Source organism: Manis javanica, chromosome 3, assembly GCF_040802235.1.
Source record: "Manis javanica isolate MJ-LG chromosome 3, MJ_LKY, whole genome shotgun sequence".
NCBI classification, from domain to species: domain Eukaryota; kingdom Metazoa; phylum Chordata; class Mammalia; order Pholidota; family Manidae; genus Manis; species Manis javanica.
In genome coordinates this window covers 165,615,966-165,629,092 of record NC_133158.1, presented here as the reverse complement: position 1 = coordinate 165,629,092, position 13,127 = coordinate 165,615,966, and the positions used below count along the sequence as shown (strand labels likewise).

At 34.4% G+C, this 13,127-nt stretch overlaps 1 protein-coding gene across 1 annotated transcript in view; it reads left to right on the top strand.

Moving 5' to 3' along the window:
* Positions 1-13,127, top strand: part of XRN1 (5'-3' exoribonuclease 1) — a 182,242-nt gene that overhangs the window by 21,055 nt on the left and 148,060 nt on the right. Inside the window, 5 exon segments of the mRNA XM_073232329.1 lie at positions 112-179; positions 473-610; positions 2,348-2,408; positions 2,618-2,723; positions 11,472-11,561. Of these exon segments, the coding sequence (XP_073088430.1) occupies positions 112-179; positions 473-610; positions 2,348-2,408; positions 2,618-2,723; positions 11,472-11,561 (463 nt within the window).

The window sequence follows — 13,127 nt, the reverse complement described above, 5'->3', positions numbered from 1 at the left end:
TTTTCTTTATTAGTAGAATGTCAACATTCAACATTTTGTAAAAAGAATTTTATAGAATTGCTGAGAAAACATGTCAGTTTTCAGTACAAATTTAGATTCTGTTCCTTTTAGGTTACATTAATGAAAGTGGGCATCTTAACTTACCTCGATTTGAGAAATACCTTGTGAAACTATCAGATGTAAGTAATTAGAAGTTTTTGTTTTCTTGTTCCAGGGTAGCTATAAATGGCCAGAAAACTAACTATGTAATACTAGAAGAAAAACTTTGTAATCTTACTCCATTTGGTCATTTTTTATTTTTATTTGATTTTTATTTTTAATTTTCAGAGTAGTAGATGAGGTACCCATGTGCATAAAAAAGTAACTTTCTCTGATTTCCTATGCCCCAGAAGTAGTCACTGTTAAAAGTTTGGTTTGTATTCTTCCATACATACTTAATTATTTTTAAATGAATTTAAATACTTCTGTACAGTTTGATCGAGAGCACTTCAGTGAAGTTTTTGTGGACCTAAAGTGGTTTGAAAGCAAAGTCGGTAATAAGTACCTCAATGAAGCAGCAGGTATTGCAGCAGAAGAAGCCAAGAACTACAAGGAAAAGAAAAAGTCAAAGGTGTCCATATTTTTCTGTGTCCTTTCATTTTTTTAGCTGTAAGTGTAAAACTGATAATCCTTTTCTCATTTCCCCTCTTATAATTTTAGGGTAGCCTCATTTAATTTTCATTTATTTGTTTCCTCTATGGGCATTTAAAAAATTGTTTTTTTCTCTTTTTCTCTGTTATATCCTATCATTTAAATCTGATCTTTAAACATTAATTTCTTTTTTTTTCCTTGAAGAACATTGTGTTTCTTTACTCTTCCATTCTGTTAATAAGTATAGAAAACTTTCTAAATAGAACAGCCCAGAAAATTAGTTATCTTTCTAAAAGTGGGGATATTTGGGTAGCATTTAATGTTATAAGACATTAACTAGTGATTTTTCTCCAGAAATAATTTGCCTATAAAACCATGTATAAAATAAAGCAATAGACTAGGTTAAGAGTAATTAATAACACAATATCTAGTAAATATTAGGTGCTCAATAAAAGAATCTGTTAGAATATGTTAGTGTTCTGTAAAAACATCTCTAATAACCTCTAAAGAATATGATATATGTTAGCTTGGAAAATAAACCTCTACTGAAATTTTCCTCAACCTATCTGTAATTATTAGATGCTGGTGAAATTAATGCATTTCCTGTTCTGTCCTTGCTGTACTGATTCTATTTAGGTTCAAGCCTAATAACTCTTGCTCCTGGAAGGGCAGTTGTCCTAATTTTCTCTAGCACAGTCCTAAATGCTCAGCTTTTCCTCAGAGGAACTTAGCAAAAATCCGTCTGCATTCTATGCTGTGCCTTTTCTCTTAAGAAAACAGGCTCTGCAACTTTTGAGGACCTGTACTCACAAAACTTAGAAATTAATAATCCCTGGCTCTGCCCACCTCAGCTCAGTTTACGTTAAGCTTCACAAGTCTTCTAAGCTTCTATGGTTAACATTAGAGACTCTGGTAAAATGAGAGGAGCTGGGGGAATAGCCCAGGTACAGGAAGTTGGCAGAGGCCCTAGTTTGGATGAAGTAAAGGAAATGGGAATAGGAAGTAGGAAGAACTACTAAGAGTCACTGGCAACAGATAAGCAGGCAGACAATAGGGGAGAGAAAGGATGAGATCACAAGGGAGAAAAAACAGATGGGCAAGATATGAAGGATGAAAGATGGAAGAACTATAGAAAAACAAATGAGTTGCATGGAAAAAAAATTAAGTGGAGGATAGATAATGGAATTATAAGAATAATGGGATCTGGAGATACAGAAAGTAGGTACTATTTTTAATCATTGGATTCACTCAAACAGAAAGTATTATTAACAGTAGTCTAGAATTTGACATAAAAATGTTGAAGTTGATAAATTATAAAAGGATTTGATATTGTGTACTTTCCTCTAATAAATGAAATATTCTTGGTGTTTTTTTCTTGGAGCACATATACAATTAAATATATTTCTCTTTTATATCAGTGAGAATACTTATGACATATTAAAATATTTAAAAATAAGAATTACCTATTACATATTTTTCAGAGTACTAAATTCTACATATAAAAATATAGCTTTATAAAACAAATACATAAAACCAAAAACTTTTACACCATGTTTGAGGATTAGTGTTTTTTTTGAGGATTAGTTTTAAAAAAACTTTTATAGTATGTCACTTAAGGATCATTCAGTGATTTTTAGTAGTTTCTAAATTTCATTTAAACATCTCACTTTGAAATATATCTTGCCATTAATCTTACATTGATATATAATTTTTATAGGGCCAGGAAAATTCCTTATGTTGGGCTGCTTTAGACAAAAATGAAGTGGTCAATTCTAAGGGTGAGTACAAACTATGTTTTTTAATGTATGCTATTTTTTTGACAAAATAGGTTTTATATCTTTATTAGTACTGAATCAGTAATATTGGATAGAACAGATTTCTGTAATAGTTTATAAGTATCTGCCTTAATATATATTTATCAAGGCATTAGGTGGAAAAATAGAATATTCATAATTGTCAGCTATTGTCTTTCTGCCTTTTTTTCCAGATAACTTAGAAGATGAAACTGAAGATGATGACCTATTTGAAACTGAGTTTAGACAATATAAAAGAACATATTACATGACAAAGATGGGAGTTGACTTAGTATCTGAGTACGTTTTTGCCAATGCTATTTCTTTAAAATAGAAAAAATTAGATTTTTCAGTTCTTCAAAAAACACTATAAATGTAATAGTTTAAAAGGTAGTGGGGAAAGAAGAATTTTTTGGTTTCATAAATTACTGTAGATCTTTGAATTTAGTATAGTTTTGGAGAAAGTGATATTGACTGGACATGTGTTACATTCTAATGATTAAAAAGCTCAAATAAAAAATGGTTAACTTTTTGCTCCCCATCTTCTAAAGGTCACATCACATGTATCTCAAAAGTCACTTGGCTAATTGGCAGATTAATACCTACTCCAAAAGTTCCTTAAGAACTTGACTTCAGCAATCGTGGATTTCACACTTTTAAACTGCAGCCTGCAATATAAACTACATTTGTTCATATTTTATTTTAGTTAACACTTATAAATTGCTTACCAAGGGCCAGGTACTATTCTAAACATTTAAAAAATGCTGATTTAATCTTTTTTAAAAATTCTGATATCATTGATATACAATCTTATGAAGGTTTTACATGAGCAACATTGTGGTTACTGCATTCACCCTTATTATCAAGTCCCCCGCCACCCCACTGCAGTCACTATCCATCAGTGTAGTAAGATGCTGTAGAGCCACTACTTGACTTCTCTGTGCTATACTGTCTTTTCCGTGAACCCCCTACATTATGTATGCTAATCATAATGCCCTTTAATTCCCTTCTCCCCTTACCACCCAGTCTCCCATACTTCTTCCCTTTGGAAACCACTAGGTCCCTTCTTGGAGTGTGTGAGTCTGCTGCTGTTTTGTTCTGTCAATTTTGCTTTGTTGTTATACTCTACAAATGAGTGAAATCATTTGATACTTGTCTTTCTCCACCTGGCTTATTTCACTGAGCATAATACCCTCTAGGTCCACCCATGTTGTTGCAAATGGTAGGATTTGTTTTTTACTTATGGCTGAAAAATATTCCATTGTATATATTTACTACCTCTTCTTTATCCATTCAGCTACTGATGGACACTTAGGTTGATTCCATATCTTGGCTATTGTGAATAGTGCTGCGATAAACATAGTGGTGCAGATGTCCTTTTCAGTCTGGATCTTGTTTTCTTTGGGTAAATTCCTGGGAGTTGAATTCCTGGGTCAGATGGTACTTCTATTTTTAGTTTTTTGAAGAACCTCCATATTGCTTTCCACAATGGTTGAACTAAATTACATACCCACCAATAGTGTAGGAGGGTTCACTTTTCTCTGCATCCTTGCCAGCATTTGTTGTTTATCTTTTGGATGTTGGTCATCCTAACTGATACATTGTGGTTGTAATTTGCATTTCCCTGATAATTAGCCATGTGGAGCATTTTCATTGCCTGTTGGCCATCTGAATTTCTTCTTTGGAGAAATGTCTGTTCAGATCCTCTGCCTATATTTAATCAAGTTGTTTGCTTTTTGGGTGTTGAGGTATATGAGTTCTTTATAAATTTTGGATGTTAACTGCTTGTCAGAAATATTGTTAATGAATATATTCTCCCATATCATAGGATGCCTTTTTGTTCTACTGATGGTGTCCTTTGCTGTACAGAAGCTCTTTAGTTTGATGTAGTCCCATTTGTTCATTTTTGCTTTTGTTTCCCTTGCCCAAGAACATGTGTTCAGGAAAAAGTTGCTCATGTTTATATGCAAGAGATTTTTGCCTATGTTTTCTTCTAAGAGTTTTATGGTTTCATGACTTACATTCAGGTCTTTGGTCCATTTAGAGTTTACTTTTGTGTGTGGGGTTAGACAATAATCCAGTTTCATTCTCTTGCATGTAGCTGTCCAGTGTTGCCAACACCAGTTGTTGAAGAGGCTGTCATTTCCCCATTGTATGTCCATGGCTCCTTCATTGTATACTAATTGACCATATATGTTTGGGTTTGTATCTGGGCTCTATTCAATCCTCTGATCTATGGGTCTGTTCTTGTGCCAGTAACAAATTGTCTTGATTATTGTGGCTTTGTAGTAGAGTTTGAAGTTGGGGAATGTAATTCCCCCAGTTTTATTCTTCCTTTTCAGGATTACCTTGGCTATTCGGGGTCTTTTGTGGTTCCATATGAATTTTAGAACTACTTGTTGTAGTTTGTTGAAGAATGCTGTTGGTATTTTGACAGGGATTGTATTGAATCTGTAGATTGCTTTTAGCAGGATGGCCATATTGACAATATTAGTTCTTCCTATCCATGAGCACAGGATGTATTTCCATTTATTGATATCTTCTTTAATTTATCTCATGAGTGTCTTATAGCACGTCTTCTACCTCCTTGTTTAGGTTAATTCCTAGGTATTTTATTCTTTTAGATGCAATTGTAAATGGAATTGTTTTCCTGATTTTGCTCTCTGCTAGTCCATCATTAGTGTATATAGGAATGACACAGATTTCTGCATATTAATTTTGTATACTGCAACTTTGCTGAATTCTGTTATTAGTTCTAGTAATTTTGGTGTGGATTCTTTAGGATTTTTTATGTACAATGTCATGTCATCTGCAAACAGTGACAGTTTGACTTCTTTCTTACCAATATAGTTGCCTTTTATTTCTTTGTGTTGTCTGATTGCCGTGGCTAGGACCTCCAGTACTATGTTGAATAAAAGTGGGGAGAGTGGGCATTCTTGTCTTGTTCCTGATTTAGAGGAAAAGCTTTCAGCTTCTCGCTGGTAAGTATGATGTTGGCTGTGGGTTTGTCATATATGGCCTTTATTATGTTGAGGTACTTGCCCTCTATACCCATTTTGTTGAGAGTTTTTATCATGAATGGATATTGAATTTTGTCAAATGCTTTTTCAGCATCTATGGGTATGATCATGTGATTTTTGTCCTTTTTGTTGATGTGGTGTATGATGTTCATGGTTTTTGAATATTGTACCGTCCTTGCATCCCCGGAATAAATCCTACTTGATCATGATGGATGATCTTTTTTTGAATTCGGTTTGCTAATATTTTGTTGAGTACTTTCACACTTGCGTTCATCAGTGATATTTGTCTATATTTTTCTTTTTTTGTGGTGTCTTTGCCTTGTTTTGGTATTGATGCTGGCCTCATGGAATGAGTTTGGAAGTATTTCCTCCTTTTCTACTTTTGGGAAAATTTTGAGAGCGTATTAGGGCTTCTCTGAATGTTTGATAAAATTCAGTGGTTAAGCCATCTGCATCAGGACTTTTGTTCTTAGGTAGTTTCTTGATTACCAATTCAATTTCATTGCTGGTAATTGGTCTTCAGATTTTCTGTTTCTTCCTAGGTCAGTCTTAGAAGGTTGTATTTTTCTCAAAGTTGTTCATTTCTTTTTAGATTATCCAGTTTGTTAGCGTATAATTTTTCATAGTGTTCTCTAATAATTCTTTGTATTTCTGTGGTATCTGTAGTGAGTTTGCCTTTCTAATTTCTGATTATATTTATGTGTGTAGACTCTCTTTTTTTTTGTTAAGTGTGGTTAGAGTGTTTATCTATTTTGTTTATTTTTTCAAAGAACCAGCTCCTGGTTTCATTAATTCTTTCTATTGTTTTATTCTTCTCAATTTTCTTTACTTCTGCTCTGATCTTTATTGTGTCCCTCCTTCTACTGACTTTGAGCCTCATTTGCTCTTCTTTTTCTAGTTTCATTAAGTGTGAGTTTAGACTGTTCATTTGGTATTGTTCTTCTTTCTTGAGGTAAGCCTGTATTGCAGTATACTTCCTTCTAAGAATGGCCTTTGATGTGTCCCACTGATTTTGGGGTGTTGTTTTCATTTGTCTCCTTACATTGCTTGATCTGTGTTTTTTTAGGTCATTAATCCATTGATTATTTAGGAGCATATTGTTAAGCCTCCATGTTTGTGGGCTTTTTTGTTTTCTTTGCATAACTTATTCCTAGTTTTATACCATTGTGATCTGAGAAGCTCATTGGTACAATTTCAATCCTTCTGAATTTACTGAGGCTTTTTTTGTGTCATAGTATGTGATCTATTCTGTAAAATGTTCCATGTGCACTTGAAAAGAATGTGTTTCCTGCTTCTTTTGGGTGGAGTGTTCTATAGATGTCTGATAGGTCCATCAATTCTAATGTGTTGTCCAATGCCTCTGTCTCCTTGCTTATTTTCTGTCCAGTTGATTTGTCCTTTGGAGTGAGTTGGTATATTGAAGTCTCCTAAAATGAATGCATTGCATTCTATTTCCCCCTTTAATTTTGTTGGTATTTGTTTCACATGTGTAGGTACTTCTATGTTGGGTGCATAGATATTTATGATGATTAAATCCTCTTGTTGGATTGACCCCTTTATCATTATTTAATGTCCTTCTTTGTCTCTTGTGACTTTCTTTGTTTTGAAGTCTATTTTGTCTGATATAAGTATACTGCAACTCCTGCTTTTTTCTCCCTATTATTTGCATGAAATATCTTTTCCATCCCTTCACTTTTAGTCTATGTGTGTCTTTGGGTTTGAATGAATCTCCTGTAGGCAGCATATTCATGAGTCTTGTTTTTATATCCATTCTATAACTCTATATCTTTTGGTTGGTGCATTCAGACCATTTACATTTAGGGTGATTATTGATAGATATGTACTTATTGCCATTGCAGGCTTTAGATTCGTGGTTACCAAAGGTTCAAGGGTAACTTCTTAAGTGTCTAACAGTCTAACTTAACTCATTATTTAGTACTCTATTTCAAGCACAATATAAAGGTATTTTTTTCTTCCGTGTTTTTCTTCTTCCTCCATTCTTTATATATTAGTTGTCATATTTACTCTATGAGTATCTCTTGACTGACTTTGTGGGTTGTTGATTTGATTTTGCATTTGCTTCATAATTAACTGGTCTACTTCCTTTACTGTGGTTTTATTTTTTCTGGTAACAGCTATTTAGCCTTGCAGCACTTCTATCTATAGCAGTCACTTTAAAATACACTCTAGAGACAGTTTGTGGGAGGTAAATTCCCTCAACGTTTGCTTATCTGGAAATTGTTTAATCCCTGTTTCTAATGTAAATGGTAAACTTGCTGGGTAGAGTATTTCTGGTTGGAGGCTCTTCTGTTTCATTGCATTAAATATATCATGCTACTCCATTCTGGCCTGTAAGGTTTCTTCTGAGGAGTCTTATGATAGCGATGGGTTTTCCTTTTTACGTGCTCTTTTTTCTCTCTCTGGCTGCTTTTAATACTCTGTCCTATTTCTTGATCTTCGCCATTTTAATTATTATATGTCATGGTTTTGTGTTCCTTGGGTCCCTTGTGTTGGGAGATCTGTGTACTTCCTTGGCCTGAGAGACTATTTTCTTTCCCAGATTGTGGACGTTTTCAGCAATTATTTCCTCAGAGACACTTTCTATCCCTTTTTGTCTTTCCTTCTGGAACCCCTTTAATGTGAATTTTGTTGCATTTGGATTTGTTACATAGTTCTCATTCTATTCTTTCATTCCTAGAGATCCTTTTTTCTCTTTGTGCCTCAGCTTCTTTGTATTCCTCTTCTCTAATTTCAATTTCATTTAACATCTCGATTACCTCATCTAATCTGCTTTTAAATTCCTCCAATGTTTGTTTCATTTCAGATACTGTATTTTTCAAAGTTTCTGTTTCTTGAAGTCCTTCCTGAGAATCTCAATATTTTTCTATAGCTCTGTGAACATGTTTATGATTTTTATTTAGAAATCTTAATGAAGAAGATTGATGATTTCTGTTTCACTTAGCCATCTTTCTGTTGTTTGAGGGATTTAGGTTTGTACCAGATTCTTTTGCTATTTCATATTTCTAATGATTACTATGGAATAATGTCTTCGTGTAGGCAGCACCCTCTAGCGCCCAGAAGCTCTACTCTTTGGAGCTGTCCAGCACCTAGTGCGATAGTGAGGGTCACAGGCGAGCAGTGCCAGTGACTGCCCAGAGGGAAGAATTCTTTCCTGCTTCCTGGATGTAGTGCCTGCCTCCACTGCCAGGCAGTGGGCCAAGCATGCAGGGAGGAGCCTCTGTGTTCCACTGCTGTAGCTGACATAGTAGGGGCCACCCTCCATCTGTCCTGACATGATTGCCCGGGTAGCAGGTTTGTGAACCAGTGCTGGCCAGGAGGAAGGAGTGGAAGGCTGCATATCATGGTGGGGGCTTTGGGGATGCATTGCCAGCCAGTGGGATGGAGCATATGAAGCTCCTGAAAGTTCCCAACCTTCTTGGCTGAGTGTTCCAGGATGATTTTGACAACCTGTCCTTTCTCCTGAGCATCCAGCTCTGTGTAATCCTTGACCCTTAAGCAGCCCTCTCACTATTAGGAAGTCTTTCAAAGTGCCCACCTTTCTCTTGTCCCAGAGCGGCCAGTTATGGGTACCTGTTTTCCACAAGCAACTGGAATTACAGTCTCACGCAAGTATTCTGCCTGTCTTTGCTTTCCAACCCCACTAATCTCCAGAGCACCATGTAATGTGGGTTTGTGCTCCTGGACCAGATCTCCAGGGTTGAGTGTTAAGCAATCCTGTGCTTCTGCTCCCTCCCTGCTCAGTTTCTCTTCTTCCCGCCTGTGGGCTGGGATAAGGAGATGGCTTTAGTCCCACAGGATCTTGGCTTTGCTACTTTACCCTTTTCTGTGATGTTCTCTTTTCCTCAGATGTATGCTGTTGCAGTCTTTTTTCCAGTCCCTCTGTCAGGGTTAGTTGTATTTGCTCTATTTTTGTGTTATATGTGGTTTTGGTAGTAGGTTTCTGCCTCACTTCTCATGCCACCATCTTTTCTTCTCCCTCCTAACTCATTTAATTCTTACAACCATTCTTCAAAATTATTAGAATTATTACTGTTTTACAATAGAGGCAATTAAGAAATAGAGAAATTTAAGTGATTTGCTCAGGGTGACATAGGTAGTGAGTGGCAGAGCCGAGATTTATACACATGCCATCTGGGTCCAGAGCCAGCCCACACTCTTAACCACTAGATGGAGATGCTTCTCGATATAAGTGAAATTAATTTCAGGAAATGCTATGTACCCTTACTACATGCAGTATACTTAGATATATTCTACAGTATTGTTTTTACTTTTTAAAAAATCTATAATAAAGCCCTAAGTATTAGATCTTTTCTAGAGTCTGCCCAGGGATAGGCCCAATATTTCAGGCATTGCTGTACCTACTCCAGACTGTCTTCTTGTCTAAACAGTCTTTTTAGTCTCTGTTCACACTGACCTCCAGTAACTAGTGGTATAGGAATTCTAGTACAGCTTACCAACTCATTTGAAGGTTTGTCAGGTGTCATTACCATGTAAAAACTATAAGACTTGAGAAATAAAGAATATAGTTAAACTTTTAATCATTTATTTCTTAGTTCTTTTATTTCTTTGATTATATGGATACATAGAACTATATATAGTATCTGCAGTTGGCACTACATGCTTAATTTGACAGATAACTAATCTTCTGTTTTATTTCCCTTCCCTTTTATATTTTAAAATACATATGAAAATGAGATACCATTTGTTTTCCTGTCAAATAAGCAAACCTTTTAATGGTGTTATATTCAGTATTGGTCCAGGAGTGATGGTAGAATTCTTCCCTTAATTACTGGTGGAAATACACATTGGTAAAACTATTTTGGAAAGCATATATCCAGAAGTCTTTAAAGTATTCATTCCTTTGACCCAATGATTCTAATCACGAATCTATCTTAAAAATACAAACTCCAGCACAGAATATTCTTATACACAGGATTTTTATTACAAAGTTTTTTACAATACTAAAAAATTAGAAATAATCTACATGTTCAATAAAAAGATTTTTCATAATCATCTCTACTTCCTCTTCATTAATCATGATTTCTGTTCCTGATACTTACAGAAAGTTCATGACAGTTTGGGAAGATAATTATAGTACATTTAAAGTACAAATTTTAAAAGCAGGACAAAATCATATAAACCTTATACGTTTACTAAAACTGAAAAATAATGAACAGCCATAACATAGAAAAAAGACTGAAAAGAAACATCTGAAAATGTAATAGTGATTGCTATAGATGATAAAAATGCTTTTGTTCATTACCTAGGTTTTTAATACTGAGGAAACATTTCTTTTATAATGAAAAGGTAATCCATTTCATTTTCAAAAGTGTACCTCACAGAAATACGGAGATCTGGAATTTCTAAATGCACGTCTACCAAAATTTTAGTGACGGACAATAGGTTACCATATAGGTAATAGGTAATATGATAGGTTCATAGCCACTTTTGGATTTAGTCTAAGGCTTTTTTTTTTTTTTCAGGCAACAGGGTGAATATTTAATTTACCTTAAATGATGGTTTTTTGTGAAAGGAGGTATTGAAGGAAATATTATTCAGATGTAATAGCTAGCTTCTATAAACCAAATTTTAAGTTCTTACTGACTTACTCTTGTGATTCTCTTGGGTGTCCTCCCAGATAAAAAAGATTTCCATTCCTGTATCCTTTCATACCCAGCTATTTAGGGTAGTAGTAGTGCCACTTCATAGAAACCTTCATTGATTAAATCCTCAAACTTTAAAACAAAGGCATAGTACATTGACTGAATAAATATGCATAGTAGTTTTAAGTATTCTGATAGCTTAGGGAAACTATAAGGCAAACTTTTAATCTGACAGAATGGAATTAAAAAAAATATTTGGAGTTCTTCTGATTATTTTTAGCTTATTTATTGATGAAAAATATATATGTGAGGTGAATGTGGTATCAACAGATACCATGCTCTAAGTACAATGGCCTATCTTCAAAAAATAATATGTTAATAAAAATATTACTTTCTATTTTCAGTGGCTTTCTGGCTGATCAAGCTGCATGCTACATTCAGGCAATACAGTGGATTTTGCACTATTACTACCATGGAGTTCAGTCCTGGAGCTGGTGAGGAATAAAAACAAGCATAAAGTTGTTTTCTTTTATAATGTTTCATTCCAGTATAATCTCATTTGGGGATCTCTTCTTCTTGATTCTGTTTATGGTGCTGTTTTTTAAGAGATACATACAGCCAAATTTAAATGAAATACAGGTATTATCTTTTCTTATATCAAGATGCTTTAAGAAGACCTTCGCACAGCAAAGGTACTACCAGGCCCTAGCAGATGGCCTAAAATAAAAGCTCTTTGTTAAGAATCTCTGTCATGATGAATCATATGTGACAGTCTTGATAATTGAGTGACGGTTATGTGGTGGTATTCATTATATTCTCTGTGCTTTTGTGTGTTTGAAAAAAATGTTTGTACCCAGAGTAATTATTGAAGAATTGGTTATTTGAATGTTAGACTAGGAGGGATAAGGAAAAAAGGAGAAAGGAATTTTTTGACTTTCTTGGAAATAGTAATGATTTTCTGCTCCAGCAATTTCCATCTACATTTCCAAACAATCCACCAAAATAAAAAAATAAAATAAATATTGATGCAGGGAAAAGTAGAGATTTTTAGGTGACTAGATAGTTTTGTTTTCAGGGAACCTTTGCTAGGCTTTGTTTGAAAGAACTACACAGCAAAAAAAAAAAAGTAAAACAGTGTGGCATCAATTATGATTTCACTTAAGGATAGCCTTTAAAAAAAATTTCACAATTACTAACCTGATTATCAAGGCCTCTGAAAAGCATTCTAATGACAAAAATCCTTAATCTGCTATTTTTAAGAGGGTGTATTTAAGTTAGTTTTGTTTACTACCAGGCATTAAGTCTGGGCACTTGAAAAGCATGTTCTTATACAATCCGCACAGCTATTTAAAATAAGTATTGTTTTCTGCCTTTTACAGATGAGGCTCAGAGGTTAAGCAGCTTCTAAGGTTATATACCTAACAGTCAAGTAAAAACTTGTCTGATTCCAAGTCTATATATTTTCCATTATTCTACATGCCACTCTGCCTCCTAAACTTTCCCATCCTTTTGAAATATGCAATAAATGTGAAATATAAAAACATTTTTTTCATTTTTTGGCATCTTTTGCCAAACATTAAGAAGAACATTGAAGTATTTTTTTAAATTATACATTCAAAGCTTTGTAAAAATATACCTGTAATTAAAGATGGGATGGTATAAAAAACAAAAATAGTTTATGACTGATAAATGGCTTAATCCTTGTCATAAACACAATAATATATATACTAATTCAAAGGTAAAACTTCTTAGAGCTGACTAGTAACAGCCACATGAGCCCTCAGACTTACTGTTCTCTCTGTCCTCCTGAGAGAGGTCCAGGCCCACATGAGCTAACTGAAAGTCTTCTGACTACCTCAATACTTCATTCTAAGAGCCTATTGATTAGAAGATTCATACTCAGCATTTTGGGAACTAAAATATACATAGAACACATACATATCTCCTTTAGTTACATGATACATTCCAATTTTGGAAATGTGAAATTGCACTTTAAAAAGTAAGGAACTAAAACATTTGTTGCCATCACATGACCTAGATTTTCTAACACTGCTGATCCC